This window comes from Eschrichtius robustus, chromosome 19 (assembly GCF_028021215.1).
Source record: "Eschrichtius robustus isolate mEscRob2 chromosome 19, mEscRob2.pri, whole genome shotgun sequence".
Taxonomy (NCBI): Eukaryota; Metazoa; Chordata; class Mammalia; order Artiodactyla; family Eschrichtiidae; genus Eschrichtius; species Eschrichtius robustus.
This window is the reverse complement of record NC_090842.1, coordinates 18,006,531-18,031,838: the sequence shown is the minus strand read 5'-3', so window position 1 is coordinate 18,031,838 and position 25,308 is coordinate 18,006,531. Positions and strand designations below refer to the sequence as shown.

At 39.7% G+C, this 25,308-nt stretch overlaps 1 protein-coding gene across 1 annotated transcript in view; it reads left to right on the top strand.

Moving 5' to 3' along the window:
- The window catches only part of CYB5B (cytochrome b5 type B), a 32,644-nt gene extending 22,646 nt beyond the window's left edge, over window positions 1-9,998 (top strand). The window contains exons 4-5 of the mRNA XM_068527427.1: window positions 3,115-3,143; window positions 6,140-9,998. Coding sequence (XP_068383528.1) covers window positions 3,115-3,143; window positions 6,140-6,230 — 120 coding nt within the window. The 3' untranslated portion in view covers window positions 6,231-9,998. The remainder of the gene's footprint in view (window positions 1-3,114; window positions 3,144-6,139) is intronic.
- The last annotated feature ends 15,310 nt before the right edge of the window (window positions 9,999-25,308 follow it).

The window sequence follows — 25,308 nt, the reverse complement described above, 5'->3', positions numbered from 1 at the left end:
AAGGCTTAATGAATCTTGAACTTTAGGAACCACCGTATTTAAACAGTTGATTTCTGTTAATTTTGGACTAAAATCAGAGTAGACTTAAAGCAATCTGGTTGTTTGGAAGTGGATTCCAGACTCATTGGAGAATAAAGAAGCATGCATATTAATCACTTGGTAAGGCTTTTGGTAGAACTCTGGATTTGAACTGCTCTCTTGTAACTAAAATCATATAGTATTGCAATTACTACTATCCATGCCAAAGATGGAGAGCAGTCACTTCTCCTGACCAATCTTGCATGTAAATTAAAACGTGGGCAAGAACATAACCAGCCAAGATATGCCTGAACACCCACAGGGGTAAATTAAAGTCAATCATAAACTGTAGGAATTTCACCTAAGCATCTGTTAGATTCAGCACAGAGCTCTGGAGTGGAAATGAGAACGGGGGAGCTGTGCACGGAGAGAATGGCAGGGTGAAGATGAAGGAGGGTTTTGTGTTAATCGAACCCTTTTCTTCTTAATTTTGTTAAATTAAAAATAACTTATTTGGCTTCTTTCCAAACTTGGCTGAGACACTTGGCTACAAGAGCAGTGCCTTAAAAAACTCTTTCGTTTATAGTTGATTAAAAGCGGAGTCACTTTGGCATTTATTTGGCTCTTGGTATTCTAAAGAGGATAAGCTTCCTTCTCTTTTCTTTCCTAGATTGCTCTTAAAACAGGGGTTGAGGTACTTAGTTAAAAGAAAGAGAGGGAGGGAGGCAGGGAGGAAGGAAGGAAGGAAACCATGTATATTTTAAAATTTTTATTGCTTACTAGGAACTATTACAATTTCAGTATATTACGGTCTTGATTCGTCTGGTCTCTCTCTCTCTCTCCCCCTCTCTTTCTTCTCTCACTTGCTTACTACGTTGTCTGAGGCTCAGTCTAGTTAGCACACAGCAGTGCTTTTGGTTGTAAAAGAGGCTAAAAACTGAAATCTAGAGAATCCATTTATATGAACTAACAGATTTAATGTGGTTATAGATTAAACATCATAATATGTATATTACTCCGTTTCGCTTTCACATAAGCCTTTCAGATTACCTCTGCTTTTTTTTTTTTAATACTAAGTCTACATTTTTTTGTTCCATAAAATCATTGGTATATGTGTGGATAAAGAAAGCATAAAAGACCATGGAATTTTCTTGACAGAATTCAATTATTTCTTGGCTACTGTAGTGGAATATTTAAAAAGGCAACGTTGGGCTTCTCTGGTGGCGCAGTGGTTGAGAACCCGCCTGCCAATGCAGGGGACACGGGTTTGAGCCCTGGTCCAGGAAGACCCCACATGCCACGGAGCAACTAAGACCCTGCGCCACAACTACTGAGCCTGAGCTCTAGAGCCCGCGTGCCACAACTACTGAAGCCCATGCGCCTAGCCCATGCTCCACAACAAGAGAAGCCACCACAATGAGAAGCCCGTGCACCGCAACGAAGAGTAGCCCCCGCTCGCCACAGCTAGAGAAAAGCCCGCGCGCAGCAACAAAGACCCAGTGCAGCCAAAAATAAATAAATAAATAAATTAGTTTTAAAAAAAAAAAAGCTTTAAAAAGGCAACGTTGTGAGATGCACACACAACCATCATTACCACCCCAGCCTTCCAAATCTGCAAAACACTTGCTGTATTTCTCAAAGATTGACCGTAACATGTTTTAGCTAGCCTGACTCATTCTATTCAAGGAGAAATGTCCCAGATTGTTATCATCGGGGTCTCAAAGAAGTGTAGCAGTATATTAATAGGATTTATCTAAAACTTTTTATTAGAAGTTTTACTTGCCTATAGGCGATTTCTTTCAGGTTTGGGGCATGTATTCATTTGCATGACAATGTTTTGGGTATATGAAATTAAAACTTACCTCATGGTCTGCTCTAAAATATCTAGGCCAGTATGTATGTAGGGTTTTTGGGAATCTCGGAGGTTACTGAAATCTGTAGTTATGTGTCCATACCCTGGCATATTACTGCATATTGGCAGAGATGATCTTTTGGGCAGCAGTAACTTATGCTAATGGGTTATTGTCCTCTGGCAGTAAGTTAGCAGGCTTTTTTGTACTATACAACTAATTAATGAAATCCATAACTTCATTTGTTATTTACATAAATTGAATTTAAAAATTTAGTATCAGCTTTATTAAGGTATAATTCACATGCCATCCAGTTCACCTAAGATGTATAAGTCAAGGGTTTTTAGTATATTCAGAGCTGTGCAACCATAATCACAAATTAATTTTGGAACATTTTCATCACTCCAGAAAGAAACCACGTAACCTTTAGCAGTCATTTTCCATTTCCCTCCAGCTCCTCTTCTCTCAGCCCTAGGAAACCACCAATCTACTTTTCTGCCTCTCAGTTTGCCTATTCTGAACATTTCATGTAAATGGACTTTATATAATACATGGTCTTTGGTTTCTTTCAGTTCACGTAACATTTAAGGTTCATCAGTGTTGTCGCATGTATAAATACCTCGTTACTTATTACTGCCAAATTTTTGTTTTTAAGTGTATTTTGGTATTTTCTTTCCTCTAACTCCATTCTTGCTGTTTTCATTGTGAAATAAGCCCTAAGGTCCCTAATCTTAATTATTAGGATTTCAGAGAGTAAAGCAGTTCACTTTTCTCTAAGCCACAAAGCAGTCATCTGCATGCTTTTGAGCATTTCCCAGTTGATCTCTATGTTACAAGACAGAAGTTTTTATTTTTTAAATGTGTTTTCACAAAATGTGATCTTAGCTACTGCCAGTGGCAAGCCCCAGTGAACCAGGCTTACCATTGTGACTGCAAATTAATTCATTGCAATATAGTTTGTACCAGTGGCTTTTTTTGTTTGTTTGTTTGTTTTTTACAAATAAAATGAGTTTAGGTCATTTCTCTACGCTTTCATTAGTGGTTCTTTACTAGGGAATACCAGTATATTATCAGAAAAAGAATTCCTAGTCCTCCCATCGCAGATGGATTTGTAAACATCAAATTGCATGAAAGATGAAGTTCTGTTATTAGCTTCAGAGTTTGCATGACTATTCGAGAAGATTTATATACTCTGTGTTAATCTTGTTTGTTTGTTTGTTTGTTTTTGAACATGCATCTTCTTCAGGACCCTCCGAAAAATAATACCTGCAAAAGGTTGGTATTCCCTTAATAGATTTCCTTATGCTCAACTTACTGTGTGGCAAAGAGGTTCTTCCATAAATATACATGTGAAACATAACTTAGAGTACAGTTTGACAGCTCATTCTTTTTTGGTCACAATTACTGCAAATTCAGTAGTTCCTTAGCTTTAGCAAAATTAATTTTTACAGTTTTAGTCATCTTGAGTAATCTCAAAAAAGTTCTTGCCTTGAGTAATTTTTAAATCTTGTTGTGACATAAATTAGAATCACATGTAGTAAGAGGTAAGTATGCATGGACAAGTACTACTGTTAATTCAGGCCCACAGTCTCTGCAGCTCAGCCAAGCTATGCAACTTCCACTAAAAACTTAATCCCATTTAATCCTCACAACCACTCTCTAATCTCATTTAATCCTCACAACCACTCTGCACCTACCTTACATATTATAAATGTAATAATAAATGTAAAAATGTATTATTACATTTTACAGAAGAAAAAAATTGTGTATTGCAGTCATGTTCAGGAATGTGTGTTTTCTCAAAGGTTTACTTATCCCTTGCAGTAATGTTACTAACACAGTAGTATTAGCCCTGAAAGGTATACATTTATCATCCCTTAAGTGTCTCTACTTGAGATAACTGTAGAATCCTTGGCTTGTAAAAATTTATAGAGATTATATAGAGCTATTTTATCTTTCTGAGATCCCACTTAAAGCATTTCATAGAGAGAGAGAAAATGTGTCTTTTTTCCCCGTAAAAGTACCATGTCTTTTTTGTTTGAGGTGACGGACAGAATATTTTTAAAAAGTGGAAATTAAAGGAAACTGTTAGTAAATTCAGCTTTCTTAATATTAAGGATTTATACTCATCCAAAAGCTCCATAAAGAATTTGAAAATACAGGCCATAAACTTGCAGTAGACTTACACTACACTTAAAACTGATTAAAAATTACTGTGTAGAATACATGAAGAATTTTTACAAATCAATTAAAAAATAACTTAGTAGAATATGAGAAAAAGACTTAAACAAGCACCTTACAGAAGAGGAAGCACAAATATAAACATATGGGAAAAAAAGGTTTAATTTCATTTGTCATCAGAGAGATGCAGATTAAAATCATGGGGTATATTTCACACCTGCCAGATTGGCAAAAATTTTTTTAAATTCTCAAAATAAGAGGAGTTGTTTAGGAAGTGTATTACCAATATTCTTAGGCCCTCTTTAGGGTCTTAGGGAGATGTAAATGGGTACAATCCCTGTGGAAAACAATTTGGCATTATCAAGTAAATTTGACAATATAATAACTTCTGACCCAGCAGTTCCATTTCTAGGGATATATACATACTCAAGAGAAATGTGTGTACAAGTATACCAGTGAACACGTACTAGAATGCTCATAGCAACATTATTCAAGATATTAAAATATTGGAAACAACCCAAATAACCATTCATTAGTAAAATGAATGAATTCATTCTGGGATATTCATATAGTGGAATACTTCAAAGCAATAAAAATAACTGAGTCACAACTATGTGCAATAACCTGAATAAATCTGAATGAAGAGAGTTCTGTCTTATGTCCAGGAAGTTGTTGTTGAACCTGTATCTCCTTTGGTGCAGTATAGGTGCATTTCCTCTGGTTCTGTTCTCAGTGGCCGTAAAGTTACAAAGGATTATATGAGGATTGGTGGTCAACCATTCTCAGTCTTGTGCACTGTAGACTTTATCTTCCGTGTTTTGAACTCTTTTGTCCCTTGTGGCTGTTCTGGAAGATACCTGAATTCATTACTCTTCTGGGGAGATTACTTTTTTAAGTTTCCCTGTGCCATATTGCTGTTGTACATACTGACCAACTTGCTTGTGTCTTTAAACAAAGCTACCTGGCTGACATTCTAAACTTGTCCAGAACAGCTTTCTGCCATACTTAAACGTACAAAGTGCTAGACATGTTTAGGCAAAGAGAATCATTTTTATTATTGAACCTCAGCTGGTTTTTTGGGCTTCAAAGCCTTTTAATACCTAGACTGCATATGCCATAAGTGGAGGGGCAGCCAGGTCATTTGGATCATGGAAGAATTATAACTTAAAACTAGCAGTACTAATAAGCTCTGTTAGAGAAGAAGGTTTTTTTCAGCTGTGTGGCTTGCGGGATCTTAGTTCCCCAACCAGGGATTGAACCTGGGCCACCGCAGTGAAAGCGCAGAGTCTTAACCACTGGACCGCCAAGGGAATCCCCAGGAAGGATTATTTTAAGGAGAATAATGACTGTCCTGAAACTCTGAGGAAAGTTTCTTACAGGACTTTTTAAGCCAACTACCATTTATTTAACTTTATTAGAACTATCAGTATGTTGTGTGTGTGCATGTGTGTGTGTCCTTATTAGTGTCTGAACTTAAGTAGGGATTAAGAGGATGGGAATCAGGATAGGAATTAGACTGCTTGACCAACTTTCCTTTGTGATTTTGGGTGCAAAGCTTGTATTTCATATATAAAATGAGACTAATAATACCTATTTCATAGGATTGTTGTGAGGATTAAATTTTAAAAATACATGTGGGGCAGATATAATATCGTCAACAGTTGTATTAGGTATCATTGGTTCTAAATTTATAATTATATACATAAAATGGTGGCTTTTTCCTGCTTAAAGATGTTAATTGTAGAATATGTGAAAAAGCATAAAGAAAAATTTAAACTCTCCATAATCCCATAACCCAGAAATAACCACTTTATGTCTTTGTGAAAACATATATACTTAGGTGTGTATGTATATATTTTTTTGGTATTATACCATACATTCCGTTTTTAATCCTTTTAAAATTATTGTTTAACTTCAGTCCAGATCTTTGGATTTTTTTATTTCCCCAAATAAAATTCTTTGCTATAAAAATATTAAAATGTGAAAAATGTTTAAAATATTAAAATGTGAATGTTGAAAGATAGGGAACATTTGGTATGAAATGTTCACGATTTTATTGCTTCTCCCCCCCCCCCCCCCCAAACGTCTAGCTACTGGTCGTATTGGATCTTCCCCATCGTAGGTGCTATTCTCTTAGGTTTTCTGTATCGTTACTACATGGCGGAGAGCAAGTCCTCCTGAGGAGACCTTGTTGAAATCTGGAAAGCACATCCACTTGGGAGTGAGAACTAGACACTTGTTTGGAGGCTGCAGCGGTGCCCTCTTCTCGAATCCTGCCAATTGTATTCTTCTCCCTCGGACCCCAGACTGTTGGCCAGACATCCGCCTCAGCCCTGGGGCCAGTGTCCAAGTCATTTCTCAGAGCCTTATTCTCAAAACACCTGCTCATTGTGTCCTTGCCTTTGTTTCCTCTCCTTACTGTTTTCCATGAGCACCTTTATGTTTCAAAACTTTCTTTTATAATTATAGTCTACGTGTCCTAGTGACATTGCCCTTTGGTAAAATTGCCTGCTTTCCAGTACTTTGAATGCACATTAGACATACTTAATAGGGCATCACAGTCTGGTTTTGAAGCTTTTCTTTTTCCCTTTTTCTTTTAAGTAAATATTATTTTAAAAATTATGACTTAATTATTTATCATAAGAGGTTTAATTCATGAAGTCAGGTTGCACACCTGCGACTTAAAACACAACTGCAGAATGATCTTGTTCCTTGTTTACATTTGTTAAAACTGAGTGTAGCAGGGAGCCCTTGCCACCTCCTAAGGCCACCAAATGGTGCTGGGCAGAACTCTGCTTCCCTTTTGTTTATGGGGAGTGGAGAGAAACAGGGAGAGGAAGAGATGAATTGGGATGAAAGAGTGAATTCATGGTAATCTTTCTTTTTGAAAAATATTGAAAAACACTACTTTTGGGACAGGAGTTTAGAAAAGGCACCAAAAACTTTATCCTTTACTTTGGCACCAGTTCCTAGCCATCTTTTTTCTTTTCTTTTTTTTTAAACCCCTTACCATCTTGTATTGGTAAAATATAAATTTATAAGTATGTGTTTAGAGCTTTACAGTTTTGTTAAAGGATTTTGCTCTTTTTTTGTTTATCAACTGGTAATTTTTTATTCCCCTTTTTACAGAAGTAAGAGACTCCAAATTGATCAAAGGTACAGTATTTAATCTTCTGTTTGCCCCAGTAAAATAACTCCCACGGTAAAGTGGCATTCAGAGGGGGAAGATCAGGACAAGAGAATGTTTTCCATTTCATGTGTATTTTACCTCCATGGCTCCAATTTGTGGTTTTGTTGTTTTTTCCATTGAGAATAAAAAACTGGTAGTTTTTTTTTTTTTTTCTCAGATGACTGTTTCATTGAGGAGTAGGTTATTATTTAGAGTTATGTTACTGTTTCTCCTTGGTTCGGACTTGCTCTGGTGTATTTGACTGCTTTTTCCGCCCCCGTGGAAGCACCTGAGGAGACCGTCTGCTGGGAGTTTTCTGCCGACAACTGTGGTGATTTTTCTCCCCATCCTTTGAGGATGACCAGTCTACTCTGAGCCATCGTCACATGCAGCAGGAAGCAGCGTGGTTCCAGAAGGACCACGGGCACTGCTCAGCATCCTCCCCTGTTCCTGCTTGCCAGGCACTTGACAGGACAGGAAGCTACACAGCACACCAGTGTCTGCCCATGCAAACTGTTTAAGAAAAAGTTCAACCCAGGTCTTGTATCCTGTGATTTAGCAGTTGAGTGAATTCACAGTTTGTAAAAATCATGTCAACCTGCTAATCGCACACTTGGTTATGACATTATGGAGAAATTTTAGGGGCTTTCTGGCTGACTTTTATATGTCAGGGATATGGGTAAATTTTTTAAACATATCTTTTTTTTTTTTTTTTTTGATGTGGCCCATCTTTTAAAGTCTTTATTGAATTTGTTACAATATCGCTTCTGTTTTATGTTTTGGTTTTTTGGCCGCAAGGCATGTGGCATCTTGGCTCCCCGACCAGGGATCGAACCTGCACCCCCTGCATTGGAAGGCGAAGCCTCAACCACTGGACCACCAGGGAAGTCCCTAAAACTTACATCTTTAGAAAATGTTTTGTATGTATTATAAGATGCCACTGTAAGACAATTTATTGAAAGAAAAATCTTTGGTTATTGTGTAACAGAGGTGGTGTGACTTGATGCTCCTCCAGGAAGGCAAGGAAGGGTTGCCTTGAATAAGAATTGGTATATAATTGCTGTAATCATTAAGTTGCATGATCACATGGGCCCACACTGGGGTAGAAAAGAAGAACAAAGGAGTATTGAGGAGCTGGAAAGGGAACATTCAAGCTAAAACTAAGCCAGAAGATAACTTGGGTCAATTAAAAATGCGTTGGCAGTCCCCAAAATTGAATGAAAAACATCTGGCTTAGAAGAAATGTTAAAGAACGATATTCTTAAGTAAAATTTGTGTTTTTTTTTGATATTTTTAGGGTAAAGACCACTGCAAAAGGTATGTTTTTCTATTTCATATTGGTTGTCTTTTCCTGTTTATATCTGGACTTGTTTTTGTTCAGAGCCAGAGGAAAAGATTTTCAGACTTTGTCTCAACCATCCATGAAATCCATCCAATACCCAGGGCTTCTTTTGATCTCCTGCTAATATCATGTCACTTTGTATTATAAAAACCACTTTTGGGTCCATTTACTATTATTCTGCTGCCTACATAAACAACCAGGTAGAGCTTGTGTGAGTTTGCAGAGGTTCTTTTCTAAACAATAAAGTAATATAGTATGTTAGCCGAATCCATCAAAAAGGACTTTTGTTTTAAGAAGTAGACAGGAATTCTCAAAACAGTCTCGACATTGGTGGGTCCTGAAAACCCCTCTGGAGAGACAGTGGAGCCAGTCCCTGTTGGCCAGCCGGGCCTCCTGGGATGTCTCTGAGGTGTTCGGTTGTTTATTCCCAAGGAAGGCTCATTGCTGCCGCTCACCAAACTGTACACATAATGGCTGGAGAGCACAAGAGGAGGAGATGAGGGGAAATTAGTGCCCCCAAAATAGGGATGTTAGTGCTGGGTCCCAAAATTTCCTGCCCCTGTCTCTCAGGAATTGGTTTTGCTTTCCAAATGACATAACATTTGTAAAGACAGGAAAGTGGTACAGATAAAGTTTATACTGTGTTTAGTTCTAATTTGACCACTTAAGCAGCAACAAAAATCCATTGGAACCTGTAATTTGAGCCGTAAAGTTCTTTCAGCCGTTGTCACAAATCCACACGTTGTGAAATAAGAACATTGTTGAGTATATACTCAGTTCCCAAGTGGAGCAGTGAAAAATGCTTTACAGGCCAGATATATCATTACTTACATAGTATCTCATGCTTAAAATCTTAAGTGATACCTATCTGATGAAATTCCATTTTAGAAACGCAGAAGTTGAATGTTCATTACTTCCTTCTCCAGGAGGAATGGATTCAGACATGTCTTGTCTCAACAGGAGATTGATCTTTTTTTTTTTTCTTCTTTTTTTTAACCATCTCGTTCTTTTGCCAAATACCACAGAAGTAATGGGAAGTTTAGTCACATTTGATGGTTGTGCCCTGGAAGAGCTTGGGTTTGGAATTTGCGGGGGTGATCTCAAAGGGAGGTTTCAAGAAGTAGAGAGGTATTTGTCAAGTCACGTACCCTACATCTAGCATCCCACTCATGAATTTTAGGAGCTGCTTTGTGCCTACACCTATATTCTACATTTGCTATTTAGGCAAAACATTATTATGATTATTTAATTTCCTTTTGACTTCACCCTCTGAGCGAGTAATATTAACATTCCTTTTGTGTATTCAGTAATGAAGTTTGTTTACCTATTTTATTTCAGCATATTTTGAACAAAGACCTTTGTCTCTGTCTGCTGGAATGTGCACACAGTGAATGTTTGTTAGAACTACACACAATAAAGATACTGTTTTCTTTTTCTCTCCCTGACTACAGTTATTTTTTTCTTTTTACATTTATTTAGCTTTGCTCTTATTATTTTATTTTTTGGCTGCATTGGGTCTTCATTGCTGTGTGCGGGCTTTCTCTAGTTGTGGTGAGTGGGGACTACTCTTCGTTGCAGTGCACAGGCTTCTCACTGCGGTGGCTTCTCTTGTTGCAGAGCACCGGCTCTAGGCACGTGAGCTTCGGTAGTTGTGGCACGTGGGCTCAGTAGTTGTGGCTCGTGGGCTCTAGAGTGCAGGCTCCATAGTTGTGGCGCACGGGCTTAGTTGCTCCACGTCCAGGGATCGTCCTGGACCAGGGCTAGAACCCGTGTCCCCTGCATTGACAGGCGGATTCTTAACCACTTTGCCACCAGGGAAAGCCCTACAGTTATTTAAAAAAAAAAAAAAAATTTTTTTTTTTTTTTTTAAAGTAGAAATGTTGGTTCTGTAATTCTCAGGTGTTCTGGAAGAAAAGAATTTGAGAAGCATAAAAGTCACCTATATCTATGCTACTACTGGGTTTAGTGTAACTAGATGGGGAGTTCTGCAGTTTTTCAGGATTCTTACTGCTGCTCTTTCCTTGACGTGAGTTGTGCATTGGATAATCCTGAGAGGCAGAAATCAAGACTTTTGCTGTATTAACGGATGTGAAGTGGCAACCAGGTAGATAGGTTGGGAGTTCTGTTTTTACTGAAACCATCTGGTAAAGAGAAGCCAGTTCAAGGTAATAATATGTTGTTATCTGTAATGCCAGTCTTCAAATGGTTGTTTTTCTTGGAAACAGCTAAACTGTTGGGGAAAATTAAACATTGAGATCGAAGTTCTAGTGACTATGTTAATAAAACAAGGTAAATAAACCATTTGTATAATTACCTTTAAAACATACTGATAGCCTTCTAACATTACCAATGAGACGTCGTTCCTTAGGGCTTGGTTATTTCACTATCACATGAATTGAGGATTACTAACAGGAAAGGAAAGTCCCATTCTTATTACTAGTGTTTGAATCTAATGTTTAACCTTCAGTCATAATAATTCACATCACTCTTCCTGATGCTGAGTATTTAGCAGGCACTTGACAAATCCTGGTTGATTCCTGAAAACTTGAGGTCGAAGATTGTCATTTCAATTATGTAAATTTAAGGTAAGAAACACCTTACCTTAAATTAAGAAACAAATGCAAATACAAATGTTTGTTACAAGTGTGACAAGTGGCATTTTTGATTCATCAGTGCCAGTCTCAGAGCAGTTTCCTACTGTTTGTTCCTGGTTCTAATCTGTGACTGAAACATTGATGTTAACTTTAGAAGCACCATGGACCTGGAAAGAGAAAAATTTTTAAACCCGGGTGCCTGAATTTCATTTTTCTTTAGAGAAGCTTACTTTTAGGATCTTTTCTTTCTAGTTTCCTCATTGAAGTTTTTCAGAAAAGGAGGTGGCATTACTTACAAAGCAATAGGATGATGTCCACAATAAAAACGAATCTTCTCACAAACCTGCCCACTCTGATTTATTACCCAAGAAATCTAATAAGGAGCAGCACAGGAAAATGAGCTTTCTTAGACTTCCAATGTGACCCGCTTTTTCTTTTCTGAATCTTTTTTTTAGGTGTTTTTTGTTTGTTTTTAGTTTTTGGATTTTTCCTACACTCATTCTACTCCATCTTGCCCCTTTAAACTGCAGTACTCTGTCTCATGGTTTACTAATAAGTGACCCCTTAGCCACGCTCCTCTTCATTTTTAAGTATTATGGTCCAAAAATGTACCCACTAGCCTGTTGTAGAAAACATTTGGAAGAAATTAAGCTGATTTGTTTTTAAGCCAGACCATGCATGCAAACTAGTGAAGTTCTGTTTGAACATCTTTATTGACCTTCATTTAGGGCTAAAAGTCTACCACTGGACCTTTTCATGTATGAGTCAGTAAATTTGCTTTTTGTCTCAAGCTAGTTCAGATTTAGTTTTTAAAACATATCCTAACTACAGTGGCCTCTGCTGCTTACCTGACCTTAAAATGCCTGCCTTGGTTACAAAGGGTTCTGCCTCTCCAAGTATGCCTAAGCTCTCATAGGGCAGAGACTCATTTTTTTATTCTGTGCTAAGTCTCGTTGCAAAGAAGAAATATTCTTTACTTAAAAAAGATACACACTCAGATTATTTTTGTCATAGAATAAGATACATAAGTAAGGAACCTATTTAAGCTAACAGGTAAAAGGGAACTTACTTGTTATGAATCAGTTACGAATGAGCATCTGATGGAACTCAGGGTTAGGAAGCACAACTGGACCTCATGAGAACTGGGACCAGGAATCAGAAGACCAATAGGAATCAAGGTGGCTACATTAGTTTCCAGTCCAAACCTCTTATGGAAATTAATTCTTAGAAGTGAGAATGTAATTGGCTAGATAGTATCAAGAGTGTCCATTTCTGATCCCATCAAGGGCAGGGGAACCCATTCCTCGGCTTTGAATGGAGGGGTGGATTATAGGGGAAGCAGATATCCAAGGCAGATACTGTTATCACATACTTTGTGTATTTTGTTTAAGTGTCTTCATTAATGGACTATACAACCTCTGAAGGAAGCGTCTTTGCATCCCTCAGGGTGCCCTGCTTTAGCTGGGCCATAGGAAGGGCTAAGCAGATTCAGTATGGTTTATCATGCTGTGTCTGAACGAACAACCTATCCAAATTTGTTGAATTATCTGGGACTCCTAAGTAGAATTCTGAGATGAATCCCAGTGCTGCCCACATCACTAACAACCGAAAAACCTCATTGACTCCTGCATCCCCACAAACCCATTCTGTTTTCTCTGTAAATAAATTCAGCTGCCAGTATTTATTTGTTTCTTAGAAATATTTTAAATGAACTTTATTTTTTAGAGCAGTTTTAAATTTAGAAAAATTGTGACAATAATACAGAGTTCCCATAAACTTAGCACCCGGTTTCCCCTATTACTAGCATCTTAAACATTAGTGTGGTACATTGGTTACAGTTAATGAACCAGTATCAGTACATTATTATCAAAGTCCACAATTTATTCATACTTCCTCAGTTTTTACCTAATATCTTTTTTTCTGTTCTACTTTTACATTTAGTCATCATGTTTTCTTTGCCTCCTCTTGACTGTGACAGTTGCTCCGACTCTTGTTTGTGATGACCTTGACTATTTTGAGGAGTATTGGTCAGGTACACTGTAGGTTGCCCTCAACTGGAACTTGATATTTTTCTTATAATTAGACTGAGGTTGGGGTGGGGGAAGGCTCCAGATGTAATTTGTTATTATTGCATCATATCAAGGGTATATACTATCAATACGATTTATGAGACTGACCTTGATCAAAAGGATGAGGTAGTGTTTATTAGGGTTTTTTTTTGTTGTTGACGTATAGTTGATTTACAATATTGTGTTAGTTTGTAGGTGTACAGCAAAATGATTTGACATATATATATATATATATTCTTTTTTCAGATTCTTTTCCATTATAGGTGTTTATTAGGTTTCTTTTCTATAAAGTTACTCTTTGAAAGGAACTTTCCATACTGTTTCGTATTAGGAGGAAGTTACTATGGGCAGCCCACACTCCACCTCCTTGAGGGTGGAGTATCTACATAAATCATTTGGAATTCTTCTGTATGGGAGATTGGTTCATAGAATTTTTTTTTCTTTAAGTTCTCATCACAAGAAAAAAATTTTTATAACTGTGTGGTGATGGATGTTAACTAAACTTATTGTGGTAATCATTTCGCAACATATACATATATCAAATCATGATGTACACCTAAAACTAATACAGTGTTATATGTCAATTATTAGTTATCTATATTATACATATTAGTGTATATATGTCAGTCCCAATCTCCCAATGCATTCCACCCCCCACCCCCTGCTTTCCCTCCTTGATGTCCATATATTTGTTCTCTATATCTGTGTGTCTATTTCTGAGTTGCAAACCGGTTCATCTGTACCATTTTTCGGTTCATAGAATTTTATACTTGATAAATATTGATGGGTTTTGACCACCCTAAAAAAAATAACAGTAAGGGGCTTCAGATTGAACATAGTAGTTTGACAAACTTATCTCTGTTCCCTTCCAAAAGCCACATAAATGATGAGAGTAAGGAATAAACGAAGATACAAAGTGAATAAGAGAGTACACCTCTGTCAATGAAAGATCTCAGGAAATTTTTGGAAGATCAAAGACCAGTAAACTGAGATGATCTTGATGTGAGATTGATTACAAGGCAAAGCTGAGGGCCATGGTGAGTGGGGATTAAGTGGAATTTCATACTAATTGCTGAGATACCTCCCCACCCGCACCCCCTTGGCTTGTAGAATACTAACAGTCAAGATTATACCCCCAGGCAGCGGTTAGGAAGATTTCTCTCTGGAGAAACCCACCAGTTCTAGAGAAGAGGTCAACAGCTGCTGACACCTGGCGGCTTCCACAAGGTCACCTGGCAGTGAAATCCTTCAATTAATCAGCTCTTCGGATGTAAAGCATGCAAAAAGGTTTTTAGTGCCTTCCTTAACAGTTAAATATAAACGGATAGCCAAGGGCTATCAACCATTTTTGGAAGCTTTAGTACAAAAGATAAGAGATCAAAACAAATAGGAAAAAAAGAGGAAGAAATAATGCAGAAGAAAAGAAAACAAAACTTGCAACTTCAGAGAGATGATATTGTATCCATGAATACAAACCAAGGATGCTATTTAAAAAGGAACAAAGGATAAGAATTCTAGAAATTACAAATTTGAGGCTACTAGTGATTGCTAAAATTAGTAGGCAAAAGCTTAAGAAGAAACGATATTTACATAGTCAAAAGTATCTCCCCCAAAGCATTTACTAGTTAAAAAGAGAAAAGCAGTTATTCTAGTGAAGAAAGCTGGCTGACTTAACAAAGTCGGTCAGGTTTAACATCATCAGTAATGACACATCAATATCATGTACCCTTGAAATGATGCACTGAGAAGAACATATCCTGTCTATTGTATTCCCCAAAATTAGTAACCTCAATCTAATCATGACAAAATATCAGACAGACCCAAATTGATGGACACTGCAAAACCCTCAACCAATATTCTCCAAAAGTGTCAAGGGTCATGAAAGACAAGGAAAGACTGAAGAACTGTCACAGACTGGAGGAGACTAAGGAGACATGACCACCATATACAGTGTGGGATCCTGGATTAGATCCAGAAAAAGGACATTAGTGGAATGACTTGTGACATGCAAATGAAGTCTGTACTTCATGGCATTGTTGCAATGTTAACTTCTTAGTTTTGATAATTGTACTTTGATTAAGATGTTAACATTAGGGGACTACCTTTGCAAGTCTTTGTAAGCCTAAAATTATTTCAAAATAAAGTCTTTTAATGAGAGCAGAAATAAAAAAAAGAAAGCAGTAGAAGAGATGGAAAATAAAAAAGAGGAAATCTCCCACAAGGTAGAACAAAAACGAAAAGATGGAAAATGAGAGTTTATACAAGGAGATACCCTGTCTCAATTAAGAGGAGATCTAGAAGTGAAAAATGAAGAAACTATCACAGAAATAATACAAGAAAACATTCCAAGGAATTCCCTGGTGGTCCAGTGATTAGGACTCGGCACTTTCACTGCCAGTGATCCAGGTTCGATCCCTGGTCGGGGAACTAAGATCCCACAAGCCACGAGGTGTGGCCAAAAAATAAAAAAATAAATAAAAGTAAAGAAAACATCTCAGAACAAATTATGATTTTTGAGGTTGAAATGACTGAGTGCTCAACACAATAATGAAAAATGACTCTTACCAAGGCATATCATTGTGGAATTTCAGAACAGAAGGGATAAGAAAATACAAAACCACTGACCATGGCCACATCTTGGATCATCTTGAAATCACCTTGGAACATTAAAAAATACCAATATCTGACCCTGCCACAGATCAATTAAAAAAGCAAAAGCTCTGTTTCAGGGGAACCTGATGCATGGTGAGGGTTGAGAACCATGGTCCTAAAAGCTTCCAAAGAGAAAAAGTAGATCACTTTGGAAGAATCAGGAAGTGATATCACAACTTCTCAACAGCAGCATTGTAAATAAGAACCCAGTGGAACAATGCTTGCCGAAAGAAAATGTCTTCTAAGCTAGAATTCTGGATAGTTAAGAAATCTCTTGTTCATGAAAATTAAAAATTATCACCCATAAGTCTGTTCAGAGGCTTGGGCTTTTTCTAAATGAGATTTTTTTTTTTTAAGCAGATGTACCCAGTCATTTTCTGTATCTCCTGTGCACATTCCTTCCAAGTTATTCTTTCTTTATTTTTTTAAAAAATTTATTTATTTATTTATGGCTGTGTTGGGTCTTCTTTTCTGTGCGAGGGCTTTCTCTAGTTGTGGCGAGTGGGGGCCACTCTTCATCACGGTGCGCGGGCCTCTCACTAACGCGGCCTCTCTTGTTGCGGAGCACAACCTCCAGACGCACAGGCTCAGTAATTGTGGCTCACGGGCCCAGTTGCTCTGCGGCATGTGGGATCTTCCCAGACCAGGGCTCGAACCCGTGTCCCCTGTGTTGGCAGGCGGATTCTCAACCACTGCACCACCAGGGAAGCCCCAAGTTATTCTTTCTTAAACACATTCTTTATTCAAGAATTGCCTAGTTTTCAATATCTTCTATGATTTGACCCAACACTACCTACCTAGACAATCTGCTCTCAGCTGGCCACTCCTCCTACTGTCTTTTGCTTCCACCTTGCCCTTTCCTGTCTCTTGTACCCTTCAGAGTTCTTTTCCATGAGCCATAATATCCAACTTCCACCCCCACCCATCCCAAATGGGTTTTGTCCTGAGTTTTTTTTTTTCTTTTTGGTCCTGAGTTTTGATTGCAGTTGACTAGACTGTTTGCTTGTAGCACTGCATGTTTTTTTTTTTTTTAAAGATCTTTATTGGAGTATAATTGCTTTACAATGTTGTGTTAGTTTCTGCTGTATGACAAAGTGAATCAGGTATATGTATACATATATCCCCATATCCCCTCCCTCTTGCGCCACCCTCCCAATCCCACCCCTCTAGGTGGTCACAAAGCACTGGGCTGATCTCCCTATGTAGCCCCGTGTTTGATCCAAGCTCAGTGGGAAGTGGAGCCACACTGGCAAGCATGAAGAGTGGCAGTGGGATAGGCAGCATATTTATCCTGTTGGTCTAGCTGAATCATACCCGGACTGCAAAGTCCAGCCCAAGTCTCACTTTCTCCATGAAACCTCACTCCAGTTCACTATTCACTATTCCCTTCTCTGAGTGCCTGGCACACAGTTATGGCCATTTTCATTCTTTGGCACCAGACGAGTCCCTCTGTTAATCTTCCCAGCTAGAGTGGAGTGTCTTTGAGGACAGAGATTGGGCAATTGGCATTATTTTGTGTTTCTCCACTGTACCTAGTACAGTGCTCTAACACAGTAGATGCTCAGAAAACATTTGACTGGTTGGTGGAGTAATAGTGAAGTGGAAAATGTGCCCTCTGCAGGTATGGAAGGAAAAGAGCATTCCTCTTAAAATCTCTACAACCTTGATATGATTTTTATGGAGCAAATTAACAGAGGCTTTTTCCTAACATTTCATGTCCCCATTAGAAGATCCTTGACTGTATTGGGTCTTGGCATCATGACATATTCAACTTCTTTCAAAATGGCCTAACCTATACCAAAAAGCAAACTGGGGTAATATTGGATTATAAATAAGATACATTCCCAGTTAACATAAGGGGGAATAGTAAAATACATTTGCCTCGTGTCATTCTTGAGAAAACTGGAATTCTAACAAGAATGAATGTTCAAACATCCAGGGGATATTGGATGGCTGTTAGATATCAAAAAATGCAAGTAAAATGATTGATACTCATAGGATATTATATTTTTACTCTAGTAAAAAGTATATTTTCTGAAACATGAGGGTGTTTAGGCCCATTGAGATCTAGTGCGTTATAGTGATGTACTTTCTTATATTAGAAGTTTGCATATTAGATAGTTTAATATTTGTGCTGATATGTTGCCTTGTAAAATATAGTAGCATTTAAAATTAGAAACATCTGTGAGAAAAAAATTTTCTCAAGAATGCTACTTTTGTGGCAAATATTTTTCTGAAGGATATGCTGGGTTTTTTACTCTTCAGTTGGAATTGCCCTTGTATTCATCCTTTCTTGATGGTGCTAAGAGTGTTATCAGTTGTGTATTTATCCACTATGAATGATTATTTGGAGACCTTTTTTTCAAACAATATAAAATAATTGGTACATATACACTTATGTATATAAAATGTATATACATATACAGTGTAATTAATACCTTATCTTTGAAATCTATCTGTCCTATCATCCACAGACATACATGTGTTACCACTTAACATAAAATATCACTCTTGTATCTCCCATTATTGTGATTGTTTTTCACTGATGTGTATAGCTTACCTACCCAGATCTTCTTTGATGATAGATTTCACCAACAGGTATTCATCTCTGTTTGAATAATATGTGACTAGCACATTGAAAAAAGGGATGTAAACCTGTTACATTTCCAGCTACTGTAAGCAAGTGAATATTAATACATATGTATATATATGAGTCTCATATTTATCATATTTATTCAAAAATTGGTGGTGTAAAGAATATTCAAACATCTAGGGGGACCGAATGGCTGGGGTATCATCGAGGTAACTGAAGGAACTGGAGTGTTCTGAAGAGCCTTGACTCACTTTGTAGCATTTAAATGACGGGGTTGGGCTTCCCTGGTGGTGCAGTGGTTGGGAATCCACCTGCCAATGCAGGAGACAGGGTTTGAGCCCTGGTCTGGGAAGATCCCACATGCCATGGAGCAACTAAGCCCGTGCACCACAACTACTGAGCCTGTACTCTAGAGCCCACGAGCCACAACTACTGAGCCCATGTGCCACAACTACTGAAGCCCGCATGCCTAGAGCCCGTGCTCTGTAACAAGAGAGGCCACTGCAATGAGAAGCCTGCGCACCGCAACAAAGAGTAGCCCCCCCTCACCACAAGAGAAAAGCCCACGTGCAGCAACGAAGACCCAATGCAGCCAAAAATAAATTTAAAAAACTAAACTAAAATAAATGACGGGCTCCATGTGCCCTGCCTGTCATCATGTGATTTGTAAAGGGGTAGGATTTGTATACTAAGAGTGTATTGAAGCATTATGTTCTGTGCTTAACATCACTGGTAACAGACACTATCCCAATAACATTAAAGAATATGTTTATGACTCAGTGCCCAAATGGGCAATTCAGAGAGGAAGGATCATTGACGTTCGGGGGAGGGGGGACAGGAGTGGCTGTGTTTATTTTGCCACGGTCAATTTATTCTCTCCTCCCAGAGAGTTACTTACCTCTAACCTTGAATCTCCAACAGTATGTTCAGCCACAAATCTCCCCTGTTTATGACCCTTGTTACCATTTATCAATATAAAGCATGTTTATACATTAGAGGAGCCAGACGTTTTCCGTTTTTATTCTGTGGCTTTCTATAGGGAGCACTGGGGTGGGCTTCTCAACATCCATCCTATCCCAGATGGTAAGTCTGAGACAGTTGGGACAGTTCTATTTCACATGGTTACATATGTGACCCAATTCTCACCAGTGGCATGAAACCTCTGGAAGAAATTTCCTCTCCAGAGCCACAGAAATAACTGCTATGGCTGCCCTGCTTCCAGCCTGAGAATGAAGCAAACACGAAGGTGGCTGAGTGGAGAATGAGAGAACATGAGACTTTGTTGCCTCCAGCTGCTGATGAAATGAACCCTGAAGCACACCCTACAGCAGGACTTCCATTTGTGTGGAGATCATAAATTTCCTTATTGTTTAAGCCATTTGAGTTGGGTTTTCTATTACTTGCAGCTGGAAGCATCCTTGCTGATAAACTATTCTTAAGAGGAATGACTCATAGGGAAACAGTCCTCCCAGCTTCTGATTAACTCTGGCCTCCAGAGATAATTATCTGGGCCATCAGATACACAAAAAATATGCAGGTCATAAGATTAAAATTAGAGTGGTTACATTTAAGGAGAGGGTGAAGATAGTGACTGGGAGGGGGCCTGAGAGGGGTTTCTGGAATGTTGGTAATTCCTTGATCTGGGTGGTGGTTATATGGGTGTGTTTACTTCAGGGTAAATTCATTGAGCTGTAGACTTACGATTTGTGTACTTTTCTGCATGTAGGTTATACTTCAAGTACAAAAAAAAGTTTACTAAAAGATACTGTATTGTAACCAGACCTCCAAACAGACTGTTTATATCTTGACTGGAAGGATATGAATGACATACCCTGGTCATTTTATTCGGCAGCCAAACTCAGCTGTAGGGATGTGCTTTCTTTGATAGACTTACAGAAGCTCATTGTAAAGACCCCCTGTCACTAGTGTGTGGCCAGCCTTCTCTAATCTCAGCCAAAATATTTTCCCTTAGGGTTCCAATGGGAGGGCCTCACAGCCTTGCAGATGAAGGACTTCATCATTTTTAGAATTCAGTCACAATGACTATTAAAAACCAAAATGAAGGGACTTCCCTGGTGGTCCAGTGGTAAAGAATCTGCCTTCCAATGCAGGGGACGTGGGTTTGATCCCTGGCGGGGTAACTAAGATCCCACATGGCGCGGGGCAACTAAGCCCATGCGCCACAGCTAGAGAGAAGCCCGCTCGCCGCAACTAAGACCTGGCGCAGCCAAAAATAATTAATTAATTAATTAAATTTAATAAATATATAAAGGAACAAACCAAAATGAAAACTAACAGGCTGACGTCTGTCCACGTAGGGCGTGGTCAAGCAACATTCTCAGAGAGGCATTCTAGTTATGGGAGGGTCCACTCCAGGGAAACCACTGGAGTTTGGTAAATGCACCATGGAACCTCATGCAGCCTAGGTTAAGACCTCTAGTTCACGGAGGAAGAGATGGAATATGTTCAGTTAGTTGTTTGTGGAAGAAGAATATATAGGCTTTAGGGACCAAATTATCTGGAAAAAGACTTGGCACCACTAGGGGAAAACCAGGTAAGAAAAGTTACTGTTAAAAAAAAAAAAAAAAGCAAAGGAAAAAAAAGTTACCATAAATTGTAGGTTGGAGAGTGGAATTGGACATGGGATAGCAAGTCATTGGGAATGTCAATCCTCATGAGGGAGAGGCTTTGGAGAGTAATCACATCACGATACTAAACGGGGAATCTGGTTGGTGGTCAGACCCATGGAATTCAAATTCCTTAGCGCTGTGGAGCCCTGTCCTGATTGAGGGGTCACATTGATCCACAGAACTGGAAGCTCATCAGAATGTGGAGACATGATAATTTATTTCTGCTCCCCCTAACTCTTCAAGGCGCTTGCACATTCAGTATATCCTCGCTAAACCTTATGAGGTAGGTAATTTAGATACGATCATAAGAGAGACAGTGACTAAGAGAAGCCTTTAGAGTCAGACAGACCTGCATTTGAATCCTGTCTCTGTCTTACTTGTGGAGCGGTGTTGTGAAATTTACTCAGCCTGTGTCGGTGTTTCTCACCTCCAGGGGACATTTGGCAACATATGGAGACATTTTTGATCATCACAACTGGAGGAGTGCTATTAGCGTCCAGTGGGTAGAGGCCAGGGATGCTGCTAAACGTACCACAGTGCACAGGATAGTTCCCTACCACGACGAACTGCGCAGGCCAAAATGTCAACAGCGCTGCTGTTGGGAAACCCCTGCCTCTAATCTGATTCTTAGTCTCTTCATCCATACAATGGGGATTTTCACAATACCTCACTGGGTTGTTATATAGAGTAGATGAAATAACCATTGATGTTGGGTTGTCGGTTCTTCCACTCTTCCTGCCATTCTAGGAGCTGCCGTCTTAGGAATATACATCGCTACAGAGTTAAATTTCCATAGTCCCCAGTTTCATGATATTCGTCCCTGGCAGCCTTTTTGCGTGGTATGACTCTGCCCTTTGGCCACAGTTCATTGGATCAGAGCAGAGGCTGGATCCAAACTAAAGCAGTAAGAATTCTTTTCCCAACGAACTTTGTAATGTGTACTGAGAGATGCCAGGCTTAGTCTGGCTGGTGTCTTGAATGCAGAAGATATAAACCTGGGAGTTGTGGGTGGTCATTTTCTCACATGTGAATGAGATGCAAAAACAACCAGTTTATAGCAGAAGAGAAGTATGCAACAGTTCCAGAGGGAAAAGCAGCAATACAAGACAGAGTCCCCAGAGTCTGTTCCCCGCTGCACCCTGCCTTTAGGTTCTAGAGGCCATTTCTACAACCATGTAATAATTCTTGCCTAAGCTGGCTTCAGTTACGTGTTTCTTGTGCTCATGGGACGTATTACTGATAACTGATGACACATGTGAAAACACTTAGCACGGTACCTGGGAACAGTAAGTCCTGAATAAGTGTCAGTTGTTATTATCATTCCCATTTTAGAGATAAGAAAGTCGAGGCAGAGAGACAATTTGTCTTCTGTCACACAGCTCTTTGGTGGTAACCCGATCTGGAATCCAGGTGTCCTGACCCCTAGATCTGGGTTCTGTTCTGTCTCTTCTCTTTTTTTTTCTTTTTTAAATTTATTCATTTATTTTTGGCTGCGCTGGGTCTTCGTTGCTGAGCGTGGGCTTTCTCTAGTTGCGGCGAGCGGGGGCTATTCTTTGTTGCGGTGCACGGGCTTCTCATTGCGGTGGCTTCTCTTGTTGTGGAGCATGGGCTTTAGGTGCGTGGGCTTCAGTAGTGTGGCACGTGGGCTCAGTAGTTGTGGCTCGCGGGCTCTAGAGCGCAGGCTCAGTAGTTGTGGCCCATGGGCCTAGGTGCTCCGCGGCATGTGGGATCTTCCTGGACCATGGCTCGAACCCGTGTCCCCTGCGTTGGCAGGTGGATTCTTATCCACTGCGCCACCAGGGAAGTCCCCTATCTCTTCTTTGAATTGTGAAATGAAACTTTCAGAATAGTGAGTAAGTAAGTACCTATGTACAGTTAAAAATAATTCAAAGTGAACCCTGATGTATGCATCACCCAGGACAAGAACTAGAAAATTGGCTGCCCCTCAGAAGACCTTCCTGTGTCCCTCCTGCTCTCCATGCCAGAGGTAACCAATATCCTGTTTTTTGGTTGAAATAACTTTTAATAGTTTTTCTACCCACATTTGCATCCCTAAAGCACATGATTTCATTTTACTTGTTTTGGAACTTTATATAAATGAAATTGTACTATACATATTTTCTTGTGACTTGTTTCTTTCAACACTGTGAGGCTCATCCATGCTGTGATGTGTAGCTGTAGTTCATTTATTTTCTTTGATGAATAGTCCACAGTGTATTTATGCAAGCTACTGTGAATGGACATTGGGTTATTTCCTATTTTTGGCCAACAGTATGACTGGGAGCATCCTTGTTTGTATATGCTGGTGCATATGTGCAAGGGTGTCTCTTGGATGTGTAAGTAGGAGAAGACCTGCTATGTTTGAGACTTTCTTTGCTCCACATCCATGTCAGTTTGGGTTTTTATCCATGCAGATGCCCATACCTCGGGCTACTAGATAAAGAAAGTACTGTGTAGTGCTGTGGGACACACATTTAAAACACAGAATCCTTCCTCAGAAAGTTACACATAGAATTACCATGTGACCTAGCAATTCCACACCTAGGTATCTACCCAGGAGAATTGAAAACATATGTTCACACAAAACTTGTGCATGAATGTTTATAGCAGTGTTATTCATAATAGCCAAAATGTGGAAACAACCCAAATGTCCATCGACTGATGAATGGATAAACAAAATGTGGTCTGTACCTACAATGGAATATTATTCAGCATAAAAAGGAATGAAACACTGATAAATGCTACAACATTATGCTAAGTGAAAGAAGCCAGACACAGAAAGTCACATAGTATATCATTCTGCTTATATGGAATGTCCAGAATAGGCAAATTCATGGAAACAGAAAGTAGATTAGTGCTTACCAGGAGCTGGGAGGAGGGAAAACGGAGAGTGAGCCTAATGGGTACAGGGTTCTTTTTTGGGATGATGAAGATGGTCTCACAAATTTGTGAATATACCAAAAATCACTGAATTGTGTGCCGTAGCGGGTATGTGAATTATATCTTAATAGAACTGTAAATATAAACGTGATCGACAAACAGAATGACACGAAGGAGGGCATCTTGTGGGGGTGGGTGGCTGGTGGCGCTGGGCGGGGGGGGCGGACCTTTAGATTTGGTTCCTGGGAAGGTCTTTCCAAGGAGGAGGTGCTGTTTAGCTGGGACCTGAAGGATGAGCCCCAGGGTGATGAAGGTGCCATAGGCTGAGATGGGGAAGCTTGGAGGAGAATCAGATTTGGGGGAGGAAATCAAGAAACCTCGCTGGGATATATTAAAGATAGAACCTATACAAACGCAGAAGAATAACAAGGCTGAGCGAGACTCCACGGGGCTCATGGAGAGGCTGAGCAGGAGAGGTGATGGCTGCGGGCTGACACCCAGTGCCTGCCTCTCGGAAGCCAGGACGTGTGTGGACTGCACCCTCCCTGGAGGTTACACCAAATGCTGGCACAGCGCTCTGGCTCCCGGCCCGCCCGCCTGCTTGTGGGGCTCCTTCCAGCGTTTTTTGGGCCTTCTGCCACGTCCCAGGTCCTCCCCTTACAAAGGCAAGAAGGGCAGGGGAAGGGAGTGTCCCTTCTGAACACCAGATGTGACACATAGCCTTAAATAGGCAGGAGCTCCAGTCTGATAGCTGGGGTGGCCATAGGGAGAAAAGTGGGCTTGCCACCCCTGAAGGGTCCAAAATCTACTTAGAAAGGCACCAAGGCCCGTGATGAATACTGTGGTGCCCAGGGCACCCAGAGGAAAAAGCAGGCCCAACATCGTGGCTGGAGCCAAGTCAAAGGGTCAGGAGAGAACTGAATCTCAACTAGCACATTCTTCCTCACCTAGTGGGTCCTGCGGTAGCAGTCAGCACTTTCAGTCAGCACCTTCGGGTGCTTCTAGCCCACACAACATGGCACGCTTCTGTATTTTCTTCCATAAAGGTCTCTCCCCTCTGGCTCTCTGCCCAGCCAGTTGCCCACAGACTGGAAAACAAAGGCTCGAAGCCTTCCCCAGAGACCTGGGCTTAGGGATGGGCCTTGGGCAGGCTGGGCGGATGCTCTGTTGATTTTTTTTCCAAGCGCAGAGAATGTGACAGCCAGTTCCTGTTGGAAATAGCTTTTGTTTTCTTTGGAGCACAAAGCACTTTTCCTTTCTCGTGATTGTCTCGGCTCAGGTCATGTTTAGGATGATGATTCGCTAACCTAATTGCATGCCTTCCAGATCC